General features: G+C 41.2%; 1 protein-coding gene across 1 annotated transcript in view; it reads right to left on the bottom strand.

The window, feature by feature from the left end:
* Positions 1–22,157, bottom strand: part of LOC133619390 (UDP-glucuronosyltransferase 2A2-like) — a 24,370-nt gene extending 2,213 nt beyond the window's left edge. The window contains exons 1-5 of the mRNA XM_061980369.1: positions 21,321–22,157; positions 16,260–16,408; positions 15,675–15,806; positions 10,279–10,366; positions 4,156–4,375 (exon numbers count right to left, since the gene is read on the bottom strand). Of these exons, the coding sequence (XP_061836353.1) occupies positions 4,156–4,375; positions 10,279–10,366; positions 15,675–15,806; positions 16,260–16,408; positions 21,321–22,047 (1,316 nt within the window). The 5' untranslated portion in view covers positions 22,048–22,157. The remainder of the gene's footprint in view (positions 1–4,155; positions 4,376–10,278; positions 10,367–15,674; positions 15,807–16,259; positions 16,409–21,320) is intronic.
* Between the last annotated feature and the right edge of the window lie 2,149 nt (positions 22,158–24,306).

Below are 24,306 nucleotides of genomic sequence, written 5' to 3'. Positions count from 1 at the left end.
AAAGAAAGCACTCGTTTATTAGACAGACTTGCAAACTCTGTCGTGGTGTAGGCTACAAGATAACGTTAACGTTATCAGACACATACAAAAAGGCTCACGTTAAAGGGGAACTTTATCACAATTTCAGAAGGGTTAAAACCATTAAAAATCAGTTTATTTTTCGAAAAAAATTTCAAAATTTTACCCATCACGCAATATCCCTAAAAAAAGCTTCAAAGTGCCTGATTTTAACCATCGTTATATACACCCGTCCATTTTCCTGTGACGTCACATAGTGATGCAAACACAAACAAATATGGCGCATAGAACAGCAAGCTATAGCGACATTAGCTCGGATTTCAGTGGCTTAAGCGATTCAACAGATTACGCATGTATTGAAACGGATGGTTGTAGTGTGGAGGCAGGTAGCGAAAACAAAATTGAAGAAGAAACTGAAGCTATTGAGCCATATCGGTTTGAACCGTATGCAAGTGAAACCGATGAAAACGACACGACAGCCAGCGACACGGGAGAAAGCGAGGACGAATTCGGCGATCGCCTTCTAACCAACGATTGGTATGTGTTTGTTTGGCATTAAAGGAAACTAACAACTATGAACTAGGTTTACAGCATATGAAATACATTTGGCAACAACATGCACTTTGAGAGTGCAGACAGCCCAATTTTCATCAATTTTCATCAATTAATATATTCTGTAGACATACCCTTATCCGCTCTCTTTTCCTGAAAGCTGATCTGTCCAGTTTTGGAGTTGATGTCAGCAGGCCAGGGAAGCTAGGGTCGATATTCTTCTCTTGATCATCTTTGGTGGCATAAGGGACGGTGTGAGCCAAGACATCCAGGGGGTTTAGCTCGCTCGTCTGCGGGAACAAACTGCCGCCATTGCTTGCCGTGCTACCGAGGGTCCTTTGTCCCTGAATTGCTCACACACTCCGGCAGATTCAATGGGGGTCTGGCGGCAGATTTCTTTGACTTTATCGTTGGAAATGCATCTGCTTTGAGTGTCGCAGGATATCCACACATTCTTGCCATCTCTGTCGTAGCATAGCTTTCGTCGGTAAAGTGTGCGGAACAAACGTCCAATTTCTTGCCACTTTCGCATCTTTGGGCCACTGGTGCAACTTGAATCCGTCCCTGTTCGTGTTGTTACACCCTCCGACAACACACCGACGAGGCATGATGTCTCCAAGGTACGGAAAACAGTCGAAAAAACGGAAAATAACAGAGCTGATTTGACTCTGTGTTTGAGAAAATGGCGGATTGCTCCGAGAGCGAATAATAGAAAGGCGCTTAATTCGCCAAAATTCACCCATTTAGAGTTCGGAAATTGGTTAAAAAAAAAAAAGGTCTTTTTTCTGCAACATCAAGGTATATATTGACGCTTACATAGGTCTGGTGATAATGTTCCCCTTTAACGTTGCCGTTAGCCGCTAACTATGTTTAGGTAACGTTAGTCTAGCTAACATTACTGCAGTCCTGGTTGACATAAGAGGTTACGTTACTACAAGTGAGCAGATATGGAAATTAACCGGCAACAGTTAACGTTAGTTACTAACCGGCGTCACCGCCACTGTAGCTGGGACTTTGGCAGCTGGAAGAAGAAGAGGGGCGTTCTTCGTCGTCTCTGCCGCTGCTTCGAAGACATGACACGCTTGTTGTACTTCCCCAGCTTACACGAGAGCGAAGCCTGGCAATAATTGCATATTGCCGCTTCCTCGTTTTTTTTGGGTGAAATTAAGCCATACCTTGGAGCACTTTTTCCGGTCCATTTCTTTACTGCTTTTCCTATCTGCGCCTAATGACTGAGCTACGTGACGTCATTTCTTGTGATGTCACACGGGGAATTTCTTGTCGGGACGAGATTCGAATAAAGAACCAACTCTTTTTCTTTACTATAGTGGTCTCGATAACGGGTACCGGTTCTCAAAAAGGGATTCGAGTCCCAGGTTCTTTTCTTATCGAACAACCGGGAAAACCGGTTTCGAGTATCATCCCTAGTAATGGCTCCCATTTTTATAGTCTTTGGTATGACTCGGCCGGGGTTTGAACTCACAACCTACCGATCTCAGGGCAGACACTCTAATCACAAGGCCACTGAGCAAGTCAAGGGTTAGGGTTAGTTACATAAAGTTACACATGTTCTGGGCACAATCCCCATTGGGTCTCGATTTTTGGAGACTTTTGATGTTATATTATTTTATTTGACGCAGCGGAAAGGGCTTAGGAATACATTTGCGATAAAATGTCATATGTAGCGCCCTGTCATTCATTAATTGACTTTTTACATGCGCTGCTTCACACAAAACGGGGACCCCACGGATGGTGGGGCCCTAAGCACAACACGGTGTTTTCCCTATAAATCATACATACTTTATTTTTTTGTTAGAAACACTGCAGGAAGTATTTTTGCCGATGTCGGACCTATGTCAATATCGTATTGTGACACCCTTAATCAGAAAGTGTAACTTTTACACATACAGCTGAGTAGCAGCATTTTAAAGTGCATGCAGAGGTCGATAAAGCTGCTGGATGCTGACCACTCACTTTATGGGGTTTGAAGAAAACCATAAAAAGAGGTTGCCTACTGTCCCTGCTGGTAATGCTAAGTTTTTTCAGCCCGGCGCTGATTAGAGACAATTATGGTTATTTGCTTTTGTAGACCACCCGGTGACTATAGGGGTGTAGTTAAAGGGGAACATTATCACAATTTCAGAATGGTTAAAACCATTAAAAATCAGTTCCCAGTGGCTTATTATATTTTTCGAAGTTTTTTTCAAAATTTTACCCATCACGCAATATCCCTAAAAAAAAAAAGCTTCAAAGTGCCTGATTTTAACCATCGTTATATACACCCGTCCATTTTCCTGTGACGTCACATAGTGAATACAAACAAACATGGCGCATAGAACAGCAAGCTATAGCGACATTAGCTCGGATTCAGACTCGGATTTCAGCGGCTTAAGCGATTCAACAGATTACGAATGTATTGAAACGGATGGTTGTAGTGTGGAGGCAGGTAGCGAAAACGAAATTGAAGAAGAAACTGAAGCTATTGAGCCATATCGGTTTGAACCGTATGCAAGTGAAACCGACGAAAACGACACGACAGCCAGCGACACGGGAGAAAGCAAGGACGAATTTGGCGATCACCTTCTAACAAACGATTGGTATGTGTTTGTTTGGCATTAAAGGAAACTAACAACTATGAACTAGGTTTACAGCATATGAAATACATTTGGCAACAACATGCACTTTGAGAGTGCAGACAGCCCAATTTTCATCAATTAATATGTTCTGTAGACATACCCTCATCCGCTCTCTTTTCCTGAAAGCTGATCTGTCCAATTTTGGAGTTGATGTCAGCAGGCCAGGGAAGCTAGGGTCGATATTCGTCTCTTAATCATCTTCGGTGGCATAAGGGACGGTGTGAGCCAAGACATCCAGGGGGTTTAGCTCGCTCGTCTGCGGGAACAAACTGCCGCCATTGCTTGCCGTGCTACCGAGGTCCTTTGTCCCTGAATTGCTCACACACTCCGGCAGATTCAATGGGGGTCTGGCGGCAGATTTCTTTGACTTTATCGTTGGAAATGCATCTGCTTTGAGTGTCGCAGGATATCCACACATTCTTGCCATCTCTGTCGTAGCATAGCTTTCGTCGGTAAAGTGTGCGGAACAAACGTCCAATTTCTTGCCACTTTCGCATCTTTGGGCCACTGGTGCAACTTGAATCCGTCCCTGTTCGTGTTGTTACACCCTCCGACAACACACCGACGAGGCATGATGTCTCCAAGGTACGGAAAACAGTCGAAAAGACGGAAAATAACAGAGCTGATTTGACTCGGTGTTTGTAATGTGTTTGAGAAAATGGCGGATTGCTTCCCGATGTGACGTCACGTTGTGACGTCATCGCTCCGAGAGCAAATATTAGAAAGGCGTTTAATTCGCCAAAATTCACCCATTTAGAGTTCGGAAATCGGTTAAAAAAATATATGGTCTTTTTTCTGCAACATCAAGGTATATATTGACGCTTACATAGGTCTGGTGATAATGTTCCCCTTTAATTGAATACATGCGTTAATTGGAGTTTACGTGTGTACAGTTTGCTCTCAAAATGGCGGTTGATTGCAAAAAACAAACCAAAAAAAACCAACTTACGACTTGTCGTTAATGACAGTCTTGATGGCGTTGCTGAGGTCTTCGGACGTCATGAAGTTTAGCTCCACGGTGACTGCGGCGCCCTTGGCCTTCATGTGCACCATGTTGTCTGGCTGGTCAGCGAACATGGGGATGCCCACCAAGGGGACCCCGTGGTAGATGGCCTCATAAATGCCGTTGGTGCCCCCGTGGGTGATGAAGGCCCGCGTCTTGGGGTGACCTGGTTTGAGTTTTGAGATCATTTAAAGGGAGAATACACATTAAAGGGGAACCGCACTTTCTCTTGGAATTTTGCCTATGTTTCACAATCATTATGAAAGACAAGAAGACAAAAGTTTTTTGGTTTTTTTTGCATTCTAACATGTAAAAAATCAGCTCGTTCTAGGTGGCTAACAATGCAGCTAGCGGGAGCAATCAATTCTGCCTCTAAATCGCTTTAAAAATGCGTTCAAAATCCTTCAACAGTTCTTCATTTACGTTCCGTAACCTGTATAATAACCAAGCTGTACCAACATTGTTATTGTAAGAGCGAACACCGAGGAAATGTTTTTCTATCGTGCTAACACATCGACATGCTTCGGTATTAGCCGTAAAAGCTAACGACAAAAAGAGATAAGCTAGCTTCCACATCAGCATGAAATGTGTTTGAGTTTGTAATGCACAACACTGCGATAGGGCACCAGTACTGAAAAACATGAACAATTATATTACAGTATCATTATCAATATTAAAGTGACTCACTCGATGGACAGTTTTGTGTTTGGTCCAGATGTCCAGTGACGTTTTTTCTGGTTATTTGCGTAAGGACTCCATTTATGGCAAAATATTTTGGCTTCAAACTCTACATTTACAGCACCAAAGTCCCTTTAACCTCACTCTCTCTGCTTCCGTCTGCTCCAACGTCTCACCCTTCGTTTGTGCTGGCTTCCAGAAGCAGTAGTTCATCCTCTGTATGTTCAGCTTCAAAAAGATAAGGTTGTGAATCCTCATTTGTCCAAAAATATTCATTTTTGTTGTATGTTACCAAGTCTGCCATTATTACAAAACACCCGTGTTTGTTTACGGAAGTAGGAACACACATTTGTTGGCAGAAAATAGGAAGTGCGCTGCTTTGGGAACGTAAATCAATGTACTGAAGAAATCAGTCCTAACATTGATTAAAATGATGAAAATACGGTAAATTCTGAACATATTACATATTGTTATGACCGTGTCTGTTACTACATTATATACTTGCAGTGTGTATATAAAACGTCGATGGAGGGTTTTGAAGGCTACAACAGTGACTCCCATTATCCGCATCTTTTAAGTTTTTTTCATCTTTAAAATCCTAAAAAAAAAAAAGACGTTTGTTCTTGTTTCATAATGATTGTGAACGATGGGCAAAATAAAAAAAGATCAGTTCCCCTTTAATGAATACAACACAAGATGTGTAAATATGACGGTTTATAGCAAGGATGCTAATTTCCATCCGCAGTCACTAAACTTAAAAACAGATCAACACAACAGCACAATACAATACATTGAGAATAGACAAAAACACAAGCATATAGAAGCACTTTTAAAAAATGTTTGATTTGCCTGGAACAATCCTTTTAGTTTTCCCAAAAAGTGAAAAGTGTGCAGCGCTTCGTGATTTAAGTGAACGCGCGCTAAAGTGGCAAAGTGCTTGAACGTTAAGATATATAAGAAGACAGTTCTCAATTACATGTGATAATTCAAAACATCCAGTGGATATTAAGAATCATTATGTGAATATCCCAAGCATTCACATACAGTATATGCACTTCCACCCCCTAAAAATCATCTATTTATTATTATTCCGCCGCAAAATTTAGCGCGCTCCAAAGCCCACAGTTTTCATTGGAACCGTTCTAGTATCAAAACGTTCGGCCCGACCGGAAATCGTGAAAAACATTTAAAAGAAAATATCCCAGATAACCCAGAACTCCCGGTTTTCTCGGACATGTTTTTATTTAAAATAAATGGGCATTTTCATTTTTTAATTCCCCAAAAAATTCCAAGAATTCCCAGTTATTCAAAGCCCTATTTTCACCTCTACCTGGAAAGTTTTCACAGTCCATATTTTTCAACAGTTTTTGACCATTCCACCTTCAAAACATTCCTCTTGGGTGGGACAACAAACATTGTAAAAAATTTTTGTACAGATTTCCGGTTTCCCTGAAATTCCAGGAATTCCGAACTTACCAACTGCTACTACATCAACATTTTTCAATTGTTTCGAAGACTTCCAACACCAACCTATTCATATAATCTAGGACAGGGGTCGGCAACCCGCGGCTCCGGAGCCGCATGCGGCTCTTTGATCACTCTGATGCGGCTCAGCAGCTTACTTGCTGAACCCCCCGATTTTCCCGTGAGACTTCCGGATTTCAGTTTCTCTCGCAGAAACCCCCCCCCCTCCTCTCTGTGCGTTGGTTGAGGTGGGCGGGGTTTGGTAGCAGGGGGTGTATAATGTATCCCGGAAGAGTTAGGGCTGCATGGGATTCTGGGTATGTGTCCTGTTGTGTTTATGTTGTGTTACGGTGCAGATGTTCTCCCGAAATGTGTTTGTCATTCTTGTTTGGTGTGGATTCACAGTGTGGCGCATTATTAGTAAGAGTGTTAAAAACATTTTTATACCGCCACCGTCAGTGTAACCTGTGTGGTTGTTGACCAAGTATGCGTTGCTGTCACCTACGTGAGCAAGCAAAAGCCACATACAACGTGAGGCTGATCAGGCACGCTGTTTATGGTGGTTGCTATATGCTGTACCAACACGGCACGCATGACGCTGACAAACGCCGTTCAGTTAAAACCCGCGTGCCGCACCAGCTTTCAAATCCCATATAAAGGTGTGGGCGGCGTGTCTGAGACCCCTGGTTTATACATAGCACAAAGCAAAAAAAAATCTTTGTATACAGTGTTATTTCATTTAAAATTTTCATAAATTTTTTCTATAATTTGTGAAACTGGTCAAAATGGCTCTTTGACTGATAAAGGTTGCCGACCCCTGATCTAGGACTATTGAGGTATTATGTACAAAAGTATATTTTCAAAAATTCATGGCTTTCTTAAAATTCCCAAATTTCTAGAAAAATCTCATTCCAATTCAAATGAATAGACATTGGTAGTTTACCATGAATTGATTAACGTGGACCCCGACTTAAACAAGTTGAAAAACTTATTCGGGTGTTACCATTTAGTGGTCAGTTGTACGGAATATGTACTGTACTGTACAATCTACTAATAGAAATATCAATCAATCAATCAGTTCTTCAATGCCCAAAATTCTAAAAAAAATTGCGCCATTTCTAAGCCTATTCCGACCTTTCAACCATCCTCACACACTACTTTTCCAATATGGCGAACGCAAATCATGTTTTTCTTCTCTCAAAATTCTCTGTTTTCCCAGAATTTGCAGTAATTTCATCCCCATAGACCACAATGAGTGGACAATATAAAATCTACTGCATGTCCCACATTTCTCATCCAAGTTCCACCATCCACACACTCCACTAGCCCTGGACATTCAAGCCAGAATGATTCCCAGTTTACTCGGAATTACCAGGAATTTCCTCCCATTGAAAATGAACGGGCAATATACAAACCTCTCCATAACCCACATTTCTCAACCGACGTGAACCGTTCCAACATCCACACATTCCACTCACCCTGGACATTCAGTTCCGCTCACGCATATCTGCGGTTGGGTGGCTTGTGCACGTAGGGCATTCACACGGAATTTGTGCCGGAATTGCAAATTTTAGTTATGAGTGCAGTTTTGATTTTCAAGTAGTCGCAGTTTTAGATGCCTATTGAAAAAGGAAAGAGTTTGTAAATCTCGTACGTTACTTGGTATCGTTTTCTGTAAGTGTGACAAGCGATATGAAAAAAACTAATTGCCCAAAAGCTTTTTTTCTGAATGGGACCAAACAGTCGCCTCTAGATCCTGATTTAGTCCATCGATTTAAGTTTATTTTTATCAATTATTATAGTGGAGGTGGAGCTCATCCATGGAGAATCGTGTACACGAAGGAAGTATCTGTATAATATACATATTTTACAAACTCAGCAATTCATGTTTCTTTAAAGGCTTACTGAAACCCACTACTAAAGTGCAATTTAAAATTTTGCGCGAAATATCCTGCTGAAAACGTCTCGGTATGATGACGCCAGCACGTCACGGATTGTAGAGGACATTTTGGGACAGCATGGTGGCCAGCTATTAAGTCGTCTGTTTTCATCGCAAAATTCCACAGTATTCTGGACATCTGTGTTGGTGAATCTTTTGCAATTTGTTCAATGAACAATGGAGACAGCAAAGAAGAAAGCTGTAGGTGGGAAGCGGTGTATTGCGGGCGGCTGCAGCAACACAAACACAGCCGATGTTTCATTGTTTGCATTCCCGAAAGATGACAGTCAAGCTTTACCATTGGCCTGTGGAGAACTGGTACAACAGAGACTCTTACCAGGAGGACTTTGAGTTGGATGCGCAGACGCGGTACCGTGAGTACGCATGCAGCTGCGGCTTCCAAACATTTAATCGCTTGCCCGTACGTGCGTGCCGCTATGTGCATGTCACGTACGTAACTTTGGGGACTTTGGGGAAATATATGTGCTGTATGAACTTTGGGGAGGTGAACGGTACTTTGGGCTGTGGGATTGAGTGTGTTGTGCAGGTGTTTGAGTTGTATTGGCGGGTTATATGGACGGCAGGAGGGAGGTGTTTGTTATGCAGGATTAATTTGTGGCATATTAAATATAAGCCTGGTTGTGTTGTGGCTAATAGAGTATATATATGTCTTGTGTTTATTTACTGTTTTAGTCATTCCCAGCTGAATATCAGGTCCCACCCGCCTCTCACAGCATCTTCCCTATCTGAGTCGCTCCCACTGCCCTCTAGTCCTTCACTCTCACTTTCCTCATCCACAAATCTTTCATCCTCGCTCAAATTAATGGGGAAATCGTAGCTTTCTCGGTCCGAATCGCTCTCGCTGCTGGTGGCCATGATTGTAAACAATGTGCAGATGTGAGGAGCTCCACAACCTGTGACGTCACGCTACTCGTCTGCTACTTCCGGTACAGGCAAGGCTTTTTTATCAGCGACCAAAAGTTGCGAACTTTATCGTCGATGTTCTCTACTAAATCCTTTCAGCAAAAATATGGCAATATCGCGAAATGATCAAGTATGACACATAGAATGGACCTGCTATCCCCGTTTAAATAAGAAAATCGCATTTCAGTAGGCCTTTAAGATGTTCCAATGATCTGTGTGTTGGATTGTTTTGTCTAAGACTTTAGAACTTGCTTGTATACAATTTGGACAAGCTTTAATATGGACTTGTTGTACAGAGGCATCATCATTGCATTTAAATATAATTTTGCACAATCAAGAGTTAAGTTATTTTGAATGTATCTAAAATTCAACAGGTTGTATTTTATTATATTCATTTTTTTTAACATACTGTAACTGTGAATCGAAATTAGATATTAAACTCATGTACAACTTAACCTCTTAAGGCCCAAGCTGTTTGTTTACATGCTTTTTTTTTATTTCTCTTTGCTATTTGGGCTTATTGGACCCTAACTAGAATAAAAACTAAGAATCATCTTTTGATATGATGTACTTAGTCCATAAGTACACAAACGTGTACCTCATCTTTAGTGACATGCTAATTCTTATTTTTACACTTTTTTTTCTCCAAATTCCATTGTATGTTATACTCTTCTGACACCACCAGATGGCAGTATAAGTGTCCACATAAGCGGCCATAAGACCCCATTTCAGTAGTGTACATCCATCCATCCATCCATTTTCTACCGCTTATCCCTTTCGGGGTCACGGGGGGTGCTGGAGCCTTTCTCAGCTACAATCGGGTGGAAGGCGGGGGTACACCCAATTTTGTAAATAAGAGCTAAAAGGTGATGTCCACGCATGTGGCCAACTCAGCCTTTAGAGGTTTTTAATGCTTTTTTCCATTTACGTACACATCAGGAGTTACGTCAGCATTTGTCCTCTTGGAAAAAAACATGCCAACAGTTTTTGTTTGCAAGTTGATGTAGATCTTTAACCACTGGCCTGATCAGACACATCATTGATGGCTTACTACTCTTACTCACCCAGCAGGTCGTTCTGCGGGATCCAGTCGTATGTTCTTGTGTTGGGGGCCAAAGTGGCTGGCTTCTCGCCGCTGTATCTCCAAAGCACCTACGGAAAAGATCTAACATTTCATGTCAGGTGCCTAAACATGACAAAACATTTGTTAAATGCTAGTTAAAAAGAGTAAAAGCACAATAATAAACATGCAGTGGTATCTCGGTTTTCATATGCCCTGGTTTTAGTACATACTTGCCAACCCTCCCGGATTTTCCGGGAGACTCCCGAAATTCTGCGCCTCTCCCGAAAACTTCCCGGGACAAATTTTCTCCCGAAATTCAGGCGGAGCTGGAGGCCACGCCCCCTCCAGCTCCATGCGGACCTGAGTCCGCTTTCCCACAATATAAAGAACGTCTACAGTAAAGCAGTCCGTCTGCCGTAAACAGCAATGTTGTGACACTCTTAAACAGGACAATACTGCCATCTAGTGCATTTGATGAAAGCACTTTTGTGCGTGCCACACAGCTATGCATAATCAGAGAGGGTGTTCAGCATGGTTAGAAAAATAGTGACAGAGAATAGAACAAGGATGGACAATTCAACCCTTAACTCAACAATGAGTAGATGAGTGTTATGTGTGTGTATATGTGTAAATAAATGAACACTGAGATTCAAGTATTTCTTTTATTTATATATATATATATATATATATATATATATATATATATATAGCTAGAATTCACTGAAAGTCAATTATTTCTTATATATATATATATATATATATATATATATATATATCCATCCATCCATTTCCTACCGCTTATTCCCGTCGGGGTCGCGGGGAGAGATATATATATATATATATATATATATATATATGAAATACTTGACTTGGTGAATTCTAGCTGTAAATATACTCCTCCCCTCTTAACCACGCCCCCAACCACGCCCCCTCCCCAACCACGCCCCCTGCACCCACCCCCCACCTCCTGAAATTGGAGGTCTCAAGGTTGGCAAGTATGTTTTAGTATTAGTTGGTTTTACCTAAAATATGTGTTGGTTTTAGTACGATCAAACACATGTTGGTGAGTGCACTGCAAAATAAGCCACATTAAAGCTAAATGAAATTGTAGCATACAGTAATAGTCCAGTCAAAGTCAACGAACACCTTTTGGTCCATGTTTCCAGACTGTCACTGAACGCACCACACTCAAGTCTTTAATAAATATCATAGTTACGTTAAATGTTTTTTTTTTTTTTATCCTTCTCATTCTTCTTTTGTTAGCATTTTACATTGTTTTCTGTATGTAAAACTATATATGATTATTCCTTAGGGATGTTCCGATCGGCCGATACCAGATGTATTCACTTTATATTTTTTAATGTATTTATGGTGCGTGGTACTGGCAGTGTAACAACACCAGCACAATATTTACACCAGTTCTGTATTCTATTTGATAGCATACAAGTGTTTGAGCAAAACCAAGTCAATAGTACACAACAACTAAACAAAAACTATCATCTTAAATATACTCTTTTTAAATCATTTGGTCCTCCTGTGTTCAGGTACTTATTCCCTGAATTTGTAAACCTGAACAAAAACAACAAATAAATTATTTTAGAAAAATAAAAATATTGCTCTAACCACTCTGGTGTCAATCTATACTGATACTATGCTTGGTATCGACACCACGGATATATGTATCGATACGCCCTCCCCTTACGTGTACGCCTGGCCACTACATACTTAAAGTTTTTGTTGAATTATTCTCTCACAGAGCTCTTACTAATCTACCGTACTTATTTGTTGGTAAAACTTGCTTACTTTCTGCTTTAAGACACTCTCAACTACACTTCTCAAACTTTACCAAACACTTATGTCTTCTGTTGTTTCAAACTAGCTTAGTGATTAGCATGCCTGATCCTGCTTGTTCTTACTAGGTGTGTAACATGTTAACCTTGTCCCCCGTTCTCCAGTGACAATGGTACCTAAGACACTAATAAATGTAGTTTATTTGCCGTAAGGGGAGCGGCTCCACACTGTATGGACATACACAATTAGCTGCTAGCCGCCTGTCAGCCGTGGTACCAAAAATAAATGAAGTATCCGCCAGAGGAGATCAGCTTTTGTGATCTGCATTGAAAAACATTCTTCAACATTGGCCTACCACTTACGTTTTCCCTATAAAAAGTGTTGCGTGTTAAAATTTTTGCATTCCTGGAACGGATCAATTGGATTTACATAATTTATTTTAGGTTTGATTGATTGATTGAGAAGTTTATTGACATCTTAAAGAATTGAATCCATGTAATGCTTTAAAAAGACAAATGGATGGCACAAAAATGCAAAAGGCTTGTTTCCATTGTGGTCCATTAAATATTCATCACATTTGATACATTCAATAATAAAAGATATATAACCTGTAAAATGTAGAGATGTCCGATAATGGCTTTTTTGCCGATATTCCGATATTGTCCAACTCTTAATTACCGATTCCGATATCAACCGATACCGATATATACAGTCGTGGAATTAACACATTATTATGCCTAATTTTGTTGTGATGCATTAAACAATGTAACTTTACCATGAATTGATTAACGTGGACCCCGACTTAAACAAGTTGAAAAACTTATTTGGGTGTTACCATTTAGTGGTCAATTGTACGGAATATGTACTGTACTGTGCAATCTACTAATACAAGTTTCAATCAATCAATCAAAAACAAGGTTTTCCAAAATAAGAGAACAACTTCAACTCCAGTTAGGGAAAAAAAGTGCCAACATGGCACTGCCATATTTATTATTGAAGTCACAAAGTGCATAATTTTTTTTAACATGCCTCAAAACAGCTTGGAATTTGGGACATGCTCTCCCCGAGATAATCCTGATACCCACTATGGGAAATACTATACTTTGACTTCCACAAAGTGCTTTTTTTTTTTTTTTTTTTTTTAAACATGCCTCAAAACAACAGCTACAAAAACAATGAAGGCACACAGCTTCAGTCCAGAGTATACTAGAGCATACTTGCCAACCTTGAGACCTCCGAATCCGGGAGATTGGGGGGGGGAAGTTGGATGTCGGCGGGGGTTGGTGGTCGCGGTGGTGTATATTGTAGCGTCCCGAAAGAGTTAGTGCTGCAAGGGGTTCTGGGTATTTGTTCTGTTGTGTTTATGTTGTGTTACGGTGCGGATGTTCTCCCGAAATGTGTTTGTCATTCTTGTTTGGTGTGGGTTCACAGTGTGGCGCATATTTGTAACAGTGTTAAAGTTGTTTATACGGCCACCCTCAGTGTGACCTGTATGGCTGTTGATCAAGTATGCGTTGCATTCACTTGTTTATGCGTAAAAGCCGCATGTATTATGTGACCGGGCCAGCACGCAAAGGCGGTGCCTTTACGGTTGATTGGCGCTCTGTACTTCTCCCTACGTCCGTCACAGTGGCGTTTTTAAAAAGTCATAAATTTTACTTTTTGAAACCTATACCGATAATTTCCGATATTACATTTTAAAGCATTTATCGGCTGATAATATCGGCCTGCCGATATTATCGGACATCTCTAGTAACGTGTATATAAAAAATTACGTTAAAAAAAATAGATAAATTATGTACAAATACACAGTATGCATGTCAGGTGATTTGAAAAACAATATATACAAAACATGGGAGGTGGGGGGTATATACACTATGTACATGACTATGCACATGTTGACTCCAAGAGTGTGCAAAACAGAATGAGAAAATATATATACACTATAACCACATATAAACCGGTTTGATGCTTCGGAAAGTTGCTGGGGATCTATTTTGATTCAGATCAGGTAAAGGTTGAGCCATACTTGCCAACCCTCCCGGATTTTCCGGGAGACTCCCGAAATTCAGTGTCTCTCCCGAAAACCTCCCGGGACAAATTTTCTCCCGAAATTCAGGCGGAGCTGGAGGCCACGCCCCCTCCAGCTCCATGCGGACCTGAGTCCGCTTTCCCACAATATAAACAGCGTGCCTGCCCAATCACATTATTACTGTAGAATGATCGATGGCGAGTTCTTGGTTTCTTATGTGGGTTTATTGTTAGGCAGTTTCGTTAACGTCCTCCCAGCGCGGTAACAACACACAATAACAGCAGTAACGTTTTCGTCTACCGTAAAGCAGTTCGTCTGCCGTAAACCGCAATGTTGTGACACTCTTAAACAGGACAATACTGCCATCTATAACATCAATAACATATACGGCTTTTAGAGAGTGCAGTGCACAACTGCACACACAACAAGGAGACCAAGCAGAAGAACGAGGAAGATACAGCCATGGCGACGCCGACGACGAGTAAGATGAAGAAATACGCTTTGTTGCACCTTTCCTGCCTGAGTCCGGCGATTAGTTGCAAATCTTGCTTTATTGATTGCTTGCACACAGCCAATCCAACACAAAACAAACTAGTCCCCGCCCGCACTCACACTACCGCTCCCTCTCTTCTCTCGCCCACACACTCACTGACGTCACTCACCTCACATGCTCACCTATTAAAGGGCCACACACACACACACACACACACACATACGCTACTCTCATAACAGCTTGTAAGTTCCAAGCCGCAGCTGCGATTGGACCTGGATAGCCTCCGGGAAGAAGTAGTGGACTACCAAGTGCTTGGCACTTCCTCAGGAAGCAAAGATTGACCGGTTTTGGGCAATGCTAGGGAGAGATGGAAGATTCCAGACTCTAATGCATTTGATGAAAGCACTTTTGTGCGTGCCACACAGCAATGCATCATCAGAGAGGGTGTTCAGCATGGTTAGAAAAATAGTGACAGAGAATAGAACAAGGATGGACAATTCAACCCTTAACTCAACAATGAGTAGATGAGTGTTATGTGTGTGTATATGTGTAAATAAATGAACACTGAAATTCAAGTATTTATTTTATTTATATATACATATATATATAATAAAATAAATATATATATATATATATATATATATATATATATATATATATATATATATAGCTAGAATTCACTGAAAGTCAAGTATTACTTATATATATATATATGAAATACTTGACTTGGTGAATTCTAGCTGTAAATATACTCCTCCCCTCTTAACCACGCCCCCGCCCCAACCACGCCCCACCCCCGACCACGCTCACCCCTCACCCCTCCCCCCACCTCCCGAAATCGGAGGTCTCAAGGTTGGCAAGTATGGGTTGAGCTGAGCCATGATTTTATGGCAGTTTTAACATTTAGTAGGGAAGTTCGAATTTTAAGGTCTGTTTGTAGGTAAGGTTTTTTTTTGTTTTCATGGCAGTGGGTTAAAACTAACTGAATAACGAAAACGGAGGCACCACTGTGTTGTTAAACTAAATCACCATGCTAATTAAAATGACACATTTTTATTACGCCTAAATATGGTACTCTAACCTTCTGGGGAATCTGAGCAAGACCCGAAGCGATCATGTTGGCCTTCTCCGTGGTGATGTTGTTGATGAAGGATCCCAAAGTGAAAACCACAATGCCGTCTTCACCTGAACTCTGCACAAACTCTTCCATATCCTGAAGAAGAGAGGTCAGATCACTTTGAAAACTGCATACAGTGCAAACAATTATGAGAGACAAGGAGATTTTTGCATTCTAACATGTAAACATTGGCTCGTTCTTGGTGGCTAGCAATGCAGCTAATGGGAGCAATCAATTCTACCTCTCCACCAATATCAGGGATCTACAGTTTTGTACTGAGCAGCCGGGACTCGTGTGTGTTCCGCGTTTGTTAGCTTCGCTGCCTTCCGTTGTATTTCTGGTTCGATGTTCATCTTTTTCTCCATGCCATTTTGGTATTATCCTGACAAAAGTGTACCAAAACGCCTTCTCCACCAAAAAAATCCAAAGAAAAAACAACACTGGAGTTAATTTTTTAGAAATTTCGCGGGATGACAGTTTGACCTCCATGTTTCTGCGTGACGTTCGGGTCTTGTGGTTTGGACAACACAACATCAGGACGCAGCCTACCTCGGGTAGAGCTTTCGCCGGTCTGCAGTGGATCCCACCGACAAACTTGAAGTTGGGCAGGAAAGGGCGAGGGTAGTCAAAATCCCAGTATGTCCTTATCAGCCAGATGTCTGCCTTGCCAAGCAACTCGCAGGCACTGGTGGGCGTGCCTGTCATGACATAAGAGAGGAGATTTAGACCTAAACCCAATCCCGTTGTTCACCCTCACTCATTACCACCACACCCTCGAAATAAAGGAACAAGAGGTAGAACTTTGTAATCTTCTGTAGGACACCACTTGCTACGTCACTGCATAGTTTATGTTCTTGCACAACCGAAAATGGCTTTTTTGCCAATATCCGATATTCCGATATTGTCCAACTCTTAATTACCGATTTCGATATCAACCGATACCGATATATACAGTCGTGGAATCAACACATTATTATGCCTAATTTTGTTGTGATGCCCCGCTGGATGCATTAAACAATGTAACAAGGTTTTCCAAAATAAATCAACTCAAGTTATGGAAAAAAAATGCCAACAATATTTATTATTGAAGTCACAAAGTGCATTATTTTTTTTAACATGCCTCAAAACAGCAGCTTGGAATTGGGGACATGCTCTCCCTGAGAGAGCATGAGGAGGTTGATGAGGTTGGGGTTGGGGTAGGGGGTAGCGGAGGGTGTATATTGTAGCACCCCGGAAGAGTTACTGCTGCAAGGGGTTCTGGGTATTTGTTCTGTTGTGTTTATGTTGTGTTACGGTGCGGATGTTCTCCCAAAATGTGTTTTGTCATTCTTCTTTGGTGTGGGTTCACAGTATGGCGCATATTTGTAACCGTGTTAAAGTTGTTTATACGGCCACCCTCAGTCTGACCTGTATGGCTGTTGACCAAGTATGATTGCATTCACTTGTGTGTGTGTGAAAAGCCGTAGTGGGACCCATTACCTCCCTGCTTGACACTCAGCATCAAGGGTTGGAATTGGGGGTTAAATCACCTAAAATGATTCCCGGGCGCGGCCTCCGCTGCTGCCCACTGCTCCCCTCACCTCCCAGGGGGTGATCAAGGGTGATGGGTCAAATGCAGAGAATAATTTCGCCACACCTAGTGTGTGTGACAATCATTGGTACTTCAACTTTTAACTTTAATATTATGTGATTGGGCCGGCACGCAAAGGCAGTGCCTTTAAGGTACCAGTCCGTACAGCGGCGTTTTAAAAAGTCATAAATTTTACTTTTTGAAACCAATACCGATAATTTCCGATATTACATTTTAAAGCGTTTATCGGCCGATAATATCAGCAGGCCGATATTATCGGACATCTCTAGTTAACACATGTGGGATGGGATTCGAAAACCGGTTCTTGCTTAGAACTGGTTTCCAGTGTATCAATTCCTTGGAATCGCTTGCCATTTTTTCAAACGATGACGTCATTACGCAACGTGCGTAGTGATGTCAGATCGCAAAATTGTAGTGCCCGGGAGGAGGAAAAAAAACACTAACATTTTACAAGAAAATATTGCAATAGCGCTATTTGTAATAATTAAAAGCCCGCAATTTCATCAAGAGGAGGACATACGAGCAATATGCTGAAACATTTGAGCACACGGAAATAGATAATAATAAATGAAAGTTGTGTTTTTGAAGCGCTCTGATCTCATCCCAGCAGCAGTAACGCTAACACGTCGTCTGAATACAACAGGCACTAGCTAACAAAGCCTATCATGTTAGCACTATTATTTGTATAATTGAAATAAATGCCTTCTCATTTAAATGAGTATGAAGAGAGACAGATACTGACTGGCTCCGAGGCGGGCAGTACTCGCTCCAGTTCACATCTGCCGCTAGACCAGTGTTTTTCAACCACTGTGCCGCGGCACACCAGTGTGCCGTGAGATACAGTCTGGTGTGCCGTGGGAGATTATCTAATTTCACCTATTTGGGTTAAAAATGTTTTTTGCAAACCAGTAATTATAGTCTGCCAATGATGTGTTGTTGTTGAGTGGTCGGTGCTGTCTAGAGCTCGGCAGAGTAACCGTGTAATACTCTTCCATATCAGTAGGTGGCAGCCGGTAGCTAATTGCTTTGTAAGTGTCGGAAACAGCGGGAGGCAGCGTGCAGGTAAAAAGGTGTCTAATGCTTAAACCAAAAATAAACAAAAGGTGAGTGCCCCTAAGAAAAGGGAAGGCTATGCAGAACGAAACTAATACTGAACTGGCAACAAAGTAAACAAAAACAGAATGCTGGACGACAGCAAAGACTTACTGTGGAGCAGAGACAGCGTCCACAAAGTACATCCGAACATGACATGACAATCAACAATGTCCCCACGAAGAAGGATAGAAACAACTGAAATATTCTTGATTGCTAGTAGATGCGGGAAATATTGCTCAAAGGAAGACATGAAACTGCTACAGGAAAATACCAAAAAATAAAGAAAAAGCCACCAAAATAGGAGCGCAAGACAAGAAGTAAAACACTACACACAGGAAAACAGCAAACAAGTCCAAATAAGTCAGGGTGTGATGTGACAGGTGGTGACAGTACACCTACTTTGAGACAAGAGCTGTAGTGATGCATGCTTGGTTATGCTTTAAAGTCATATCCAACAATTGCGAAAAACGACTTTTTACTGTCAATATCGGCTACTGAGTTTAATTTTTTAATGATTTCTGCTGGGGGTGTGCCTCCGGATTTTTTAAATGGAAAAAAATGTGCCTTGGCTCAAAAAAGGTTGAAAAACACTGCGCTAGACAAATTTCACACAGCAGCGACTAAGTTTGTGGTAGAAAGTTTGCAATTTCGGTAGGTGAATGTTCAATTGTAGTCAGAGAAAAGTTCCATGTTTTCCTGCAGCCATATTCTCTCAGTCATTATATTATAGAGGTCTAACTCATATAATATGAATATTGTGTTCAAGTCCGTTCATGTCAGCAACTAACTTTAAATGTAAAACTAATCTGTGATATTAACTCTTTCCGTGCAAAGTGAGATATGTCAAATCTTCTTAGATTATTTTTTTTAGATTTATTTAGAAAAACATTTTTTTCTTCTACCCTACGTATCCAATCCAATCCACTTTATTTTTATAACACATTTGAACAACAAAAATGTTTCCAAAGTGCTGCACAACAATATTAAAAACAATATTAAACAATATTCAAATATTATCCTTAGCTCCACCAATGACTGAATAAAAACAAAAAATAAATAAATATAAAACCAATATAAAAACAATATAAAAATAAATATGATTACAAACGATTTTCAAGGGTAAAACCAATTAAAACAGTAAATAGAAATCAAAATTTATTAAAAAAAAAACAGAGGACCACACAACTCACGTAGTGTTAAAAGCCAAAGAATAAAAGTGGGTCTTAAGACGAGACTTAAAGGGGAACATAATCACCAGACCTATGTAAGCGTCAATATATACCTTGATGTTGCAGAAAAAAGACCATATATTTTTTTAACCGATTTCCGAACTCTAAATGGGTGAATTTTGGTGAATTAAACGCCTTTCTATTATTCGCTCTCGGAGAAGCAATCCGCCATTTTCTCAAACACCGAGTCAAATCAGCTCTGTTATTTTCCGTCTTTTCGACTGTTTTCCGTACCTTGGAGACATCATGCCTCGTCGGTGTGTTGTCGGAGGGTGTAACAACACGAACAGGGACGGATTCAAGTTGCACCAGTGGCCCAAAGATGCGAAAGTGGCAAGAAATTGGACGATTGTTTCGCACACTTTACCGACGAAAGCTATGCTACGACAGAGATGGCAAGAATGTGTGAATATCCTGCGACACTCAAAGCAGATGCATTTCCAACGATAAAGTCAAAGAAATCTGCCGCCAGACCCCCATTGAATCTGCCGGAGTGTGTGAGCAATTCAGGGACAAAGGACCTCGGTAGCACGGCAAGCAATGGCGGCAGTTTGTTCCCGCAGACGAGCGAGCTAAACCCCCTGGATGTCTTGGCTCACACCGTCCCTTATGCCACCGAAGATGATCAAGAGAATAATATCGACCCTAGCTTCCCTGTCCTGTTGACAACTCCAAAACTGGACAGATCAGCTTTCAGGAAAAGAGCGGATGAGGGTATGTCTACAGAATATATTAATTGATGAAAATTGGGCTGTCTGCACTCTCAAAGTGCATGTTGTTGCCAAATGTATTTCATATGCTGTAAACCTAGTTCATAGTTGTTAGTTTCCTTTAATGCCAAACAAACACATACCAATCGTTGGTTAGAAGGCGATCGCCGAATTCGTCCTCTCTTTCTCCCGTGTCGCTGGCTGTCGTGTCGTTTTCGTCGGTTTCGCTTGCATACGGTTCAAACCGATATGGCTCAATAGCTTCAGTTTCTTCTTCAATTTCATTTTCGCTACCTGCCTCCACACTACAACCATCCGTTTCAATACCGGTACATTTGTAATCTGTTGAATCGCTTAAGCCGCTGAAATCCGAGTTTGAATCCGAGCTAATGTCGCTATAGCTTGCTGTTCTTTCCACCATGTTTGTTTGTGTTGGCTTCACTATGTGACGTCACAGGAAAATGGACGGGTGTTTATAACGATGGTTAAAATCAGGCACTTTGAAGCTTTTTTTAGGGATATTGCGTGATGGGTAAAATTTTGAAAAAAACTTCGAAAAATATAATAAGCCACTGGGAACTGATTTTTAATGGTTTTAACCCTTCTGAAATTGTGATAATGTTCCCCTTTAAGTGCACAGGAAGCCAGTGCAGGTGAGCCAGTATAGGCGTAATATGATCATTCGCAGGGTTTTCGTGTGTATTTTAGCCCAACATTAGGCTAAAATAACGTGTAGTATATTATATAATTTACGCAAAAATTAGAATTTTCCAACCTGAGCGAGTCAGCATCTGAAATCCCTCGCTCTGAAGGGCTAGATTTCTACCCCTCGTTATGGCCTCTAATCCCATATGCAAAGAGTAATTGGAACCCCACTACCCTCACGGGAACAGTCAAAATTTATAGATAGGGCTAAAAGGTAGGGCGAGGGGGTGTGTTGGGACTAGCCCAAAGAGTCAAGTGGACAAGTACGCTCACCACTCACCTTTGAACTCTGTGTAGTATTGATCCAGTTCTTGCCAGTAGACTTGGTTTATAACCATGTCATTCAAGGCGTAGAAGAGGAAGTTCTGCACCCTCTCGTAGAAGTCCATCTCGTCAGTCAGCTTACTCATGGCGCCCGGCACAAAAGAAGGCGGGGCAGGCATCTGACCGCAGTGCCTCTCCATGTTATGTACCATCGAGAAGCGCAAGGAGAGGACCAGGGGGACCTCCAGTATCTCAGCCAAGAGGTCACTGCCCGGGTAAATGGGGTCAGCCAGGACAAGATCATAGTTGCCTTCCTTCAACTTCCTCTTGATGACGTCTGACTTCATCACGCCGTCCAGATAGCCCAAAGAATACTGCAGGTCGTCCTTCATCAAGGTCATGTACTTCATGTAGACCTGAAAAATGTTCATGTGGTCCATCTCGTACATGGAGAAAGCAAGGAACTCATCCATGAACTTCATAAAGTCATCTAGTTCGAAGGTGACGTTGAACTGCTCGTAGTGGAAGCGAGATTCGTCGCTGGCTTTCATGAAGAGCGAAGCGCTGGGGACCAGGACGGTGACGTGGTGTCCCCGGTCCACTAGCGTCTCCAGTACGGGCTTCATGTTGATCCAGTGGCTGCCGTCGGTGTACCACACCAAAATGCGCCCGCCTTCGGCGCCCGCCGGTGCACAGAGCAGCAGCAGCAAGGCGCCAAGCGAGACCCGTAGACCCGGCTTCATGGTGGCTGTGTGTCACCGAGCGAGTTGGCCTGTCTTTTTTCGAAACAGGCGGCCTAGATAAAATGAATCATTTACCAACCAAAGCTGAACTCTGCCTTGGACTAAGAACATAACAAGTACTTATAGGTAAAAAGTCATACTGTATATGTTAACAATCTCTCACCTGGACTGCACCCAAGATTGTAGGAGGGTGTGTTCACACGTGTCATGTGGTTATCCCAACCCTGATGTGCACCAAACAAGTTAGCAAGTGAACGCTGCACAGACCAAAGACAAGGGTCCTGATTTACTAAAGCTTTGCGTGTACTAAAACACGTGCAAACGCACACGCAAGTCAGGTCCTGAGCCGAGGATTGAGTGTCTTAAGTGAATAAACTAAAGAGCACAATCCATTTAGAGCAGGGGTCCCCAAACTTTTTGACTCGGAGGGCCGCATTGGGTTAAAAAAATTTGGCTGGGGGCCAGGCTATATATATATATATATATATGTGTATATATATATATATATATATATATTAAGGCTGCAGCTAACGATTATTTTTCTATCGATTAATCTATAGATTTTTTTTTCCGATTAGTCGGTTAATCTATAGATTTTTTTTCCGATTAATCTATAGATTATTTTTCCTTTTACCGATTTTTTTTTTAATTTAAAATGAAGATGAAAAAATAAATGTAGGCCAGTTTTTTCAAAAGGCATGACTTTTATTTACAAAAAAAAAGTATGGCCACTCAGTCAACATTGACAACAACATGACAAAATATTCTGTAACAATGTAAACATTTAAAACTTTTAACACAATTAAAAGTAGCTTATTTGCTTTTTAATGTGCAAATATAAAAGTAAACATCCAGTGCAAATCTTAATATTCTGCAATACTATAAGCATTTAATGTTGTAAAAGGTATTTGCACAACTAATTAACGTTAGCGTTAGCGTCTTTGTAAACACTAAACAGGCACGCCAAATGCACCACTCAGAGCGAAACAGTGTTTTAGTTTATGAATTTACAACGCAGATACAAATGACACATTCATGTTTTTGTGTAATGATGACTCACGCGGACGATTGACTAGTTGATGGTGATGGCAAGAACGCTGTCGGGTGTTTTATTTTCAAATGTTCGTTCATAGCCGTTGTGCTGCTATGATAGGCCATTTCCGCTCGACACAGTGTGCATACAACAACTGTCAAGTGTTTTGCTTTTTTCGCTGTGCTTATCCCACACTTGAAGGGATGTACCAATGCTGAATGTGGCTTCTGGATTTCACTCAAAAGACCAGACCGTAGTTACTTTTTCCTTTTATTTTCCTTTAGTTTCTTCTTTAGTCTTTTTAGCAGTCTTTAGCAGTGTTAGTAGACTTTAGTTTCTTTAGCTGTCATTAGCTGTCTTTAGTAGCATTTAGTAGCCTTTAGCTTCTTTAGTAGCCTTTAGCTTCTTTAGTAGGTGAAAAACCTTTAAGGACAAAACACCACAAGATTAACATGCTGTAAAAAATCAAACTCTTAACCATTAAACAAGTGCAAGAAAATGGACACACCTTTTCCCTTTAAATTAAAACAGATTTTAAATAAATTGTCTCAACATAAATGCACCAAGATACATATAAAATACATTTAAACCCAGAAACACAATAGATAAATGCAGCAGAAAACCCAATATGCAAATACATAAATACCTAACCAATTAACCACCTATTTAGATACATATTTAAAATCCATATTCAATATAAATATATTATTAATTTAGCAGTGAAACACTCAATCTTAAACGCTGTCTACTGGTAGAAAAATGCCCCTTTTTCTATGCCCTCACCAGCAGCCAATGATCCAACACAGTTAAATCCAACACTTTAAGTTGAGCGACTTCACCCTCCTGATGAAGCAAACTGCTCCAACATTTATCAAACTAAGCAAAGAATATCAACACTAAACAACAGTTACACAAACACCGTGTGTATTTAGCCTCCAGACTAAGCACGCTACATGCACACAACTCCCCCCACCCCCAATCTCACCAGCGCAACAGGTGCACCACACCCACAAAGAGAACTAAAGTGCAATCTTACCGGCTGTCCGTTCAGCTTTTGGTTTTGGTACACTTTTGGCACAACTCTGGGTTATCTGTAATGAACTAAACATTTTTCCACTCTGCGCTGGCGTCTTTTGTACTCCTTGATTTGACACAGCGGTCTAATTACCGGGCTCGCGCACCAGCGGATGAGACGGGAGCGCGCCGCGTTATACCTGCGCGTGAAC

Source organism: Nerophis lumbriciformis, linkage group LG20 (genome assembly GCF_033978685.3).
Source record: "Nerophis lumbriciformis linkage group LG20, RoL_Nlum_v2.1, whole genome shotgun sequence".
In the NCBI taxonomy this organism is placed as follows: Eukaryota; Metazoa; Chordata; class Actinopteri; order Syngnathiformes; family Syngnathidae; genus Nerophis; species Nerophis lumbriciformis.
The sequence above is the reverse complement of the archived record's forward strand: the minus strand, read 5'-3'. Positions and strand labels throughout refer to the sequence as shown.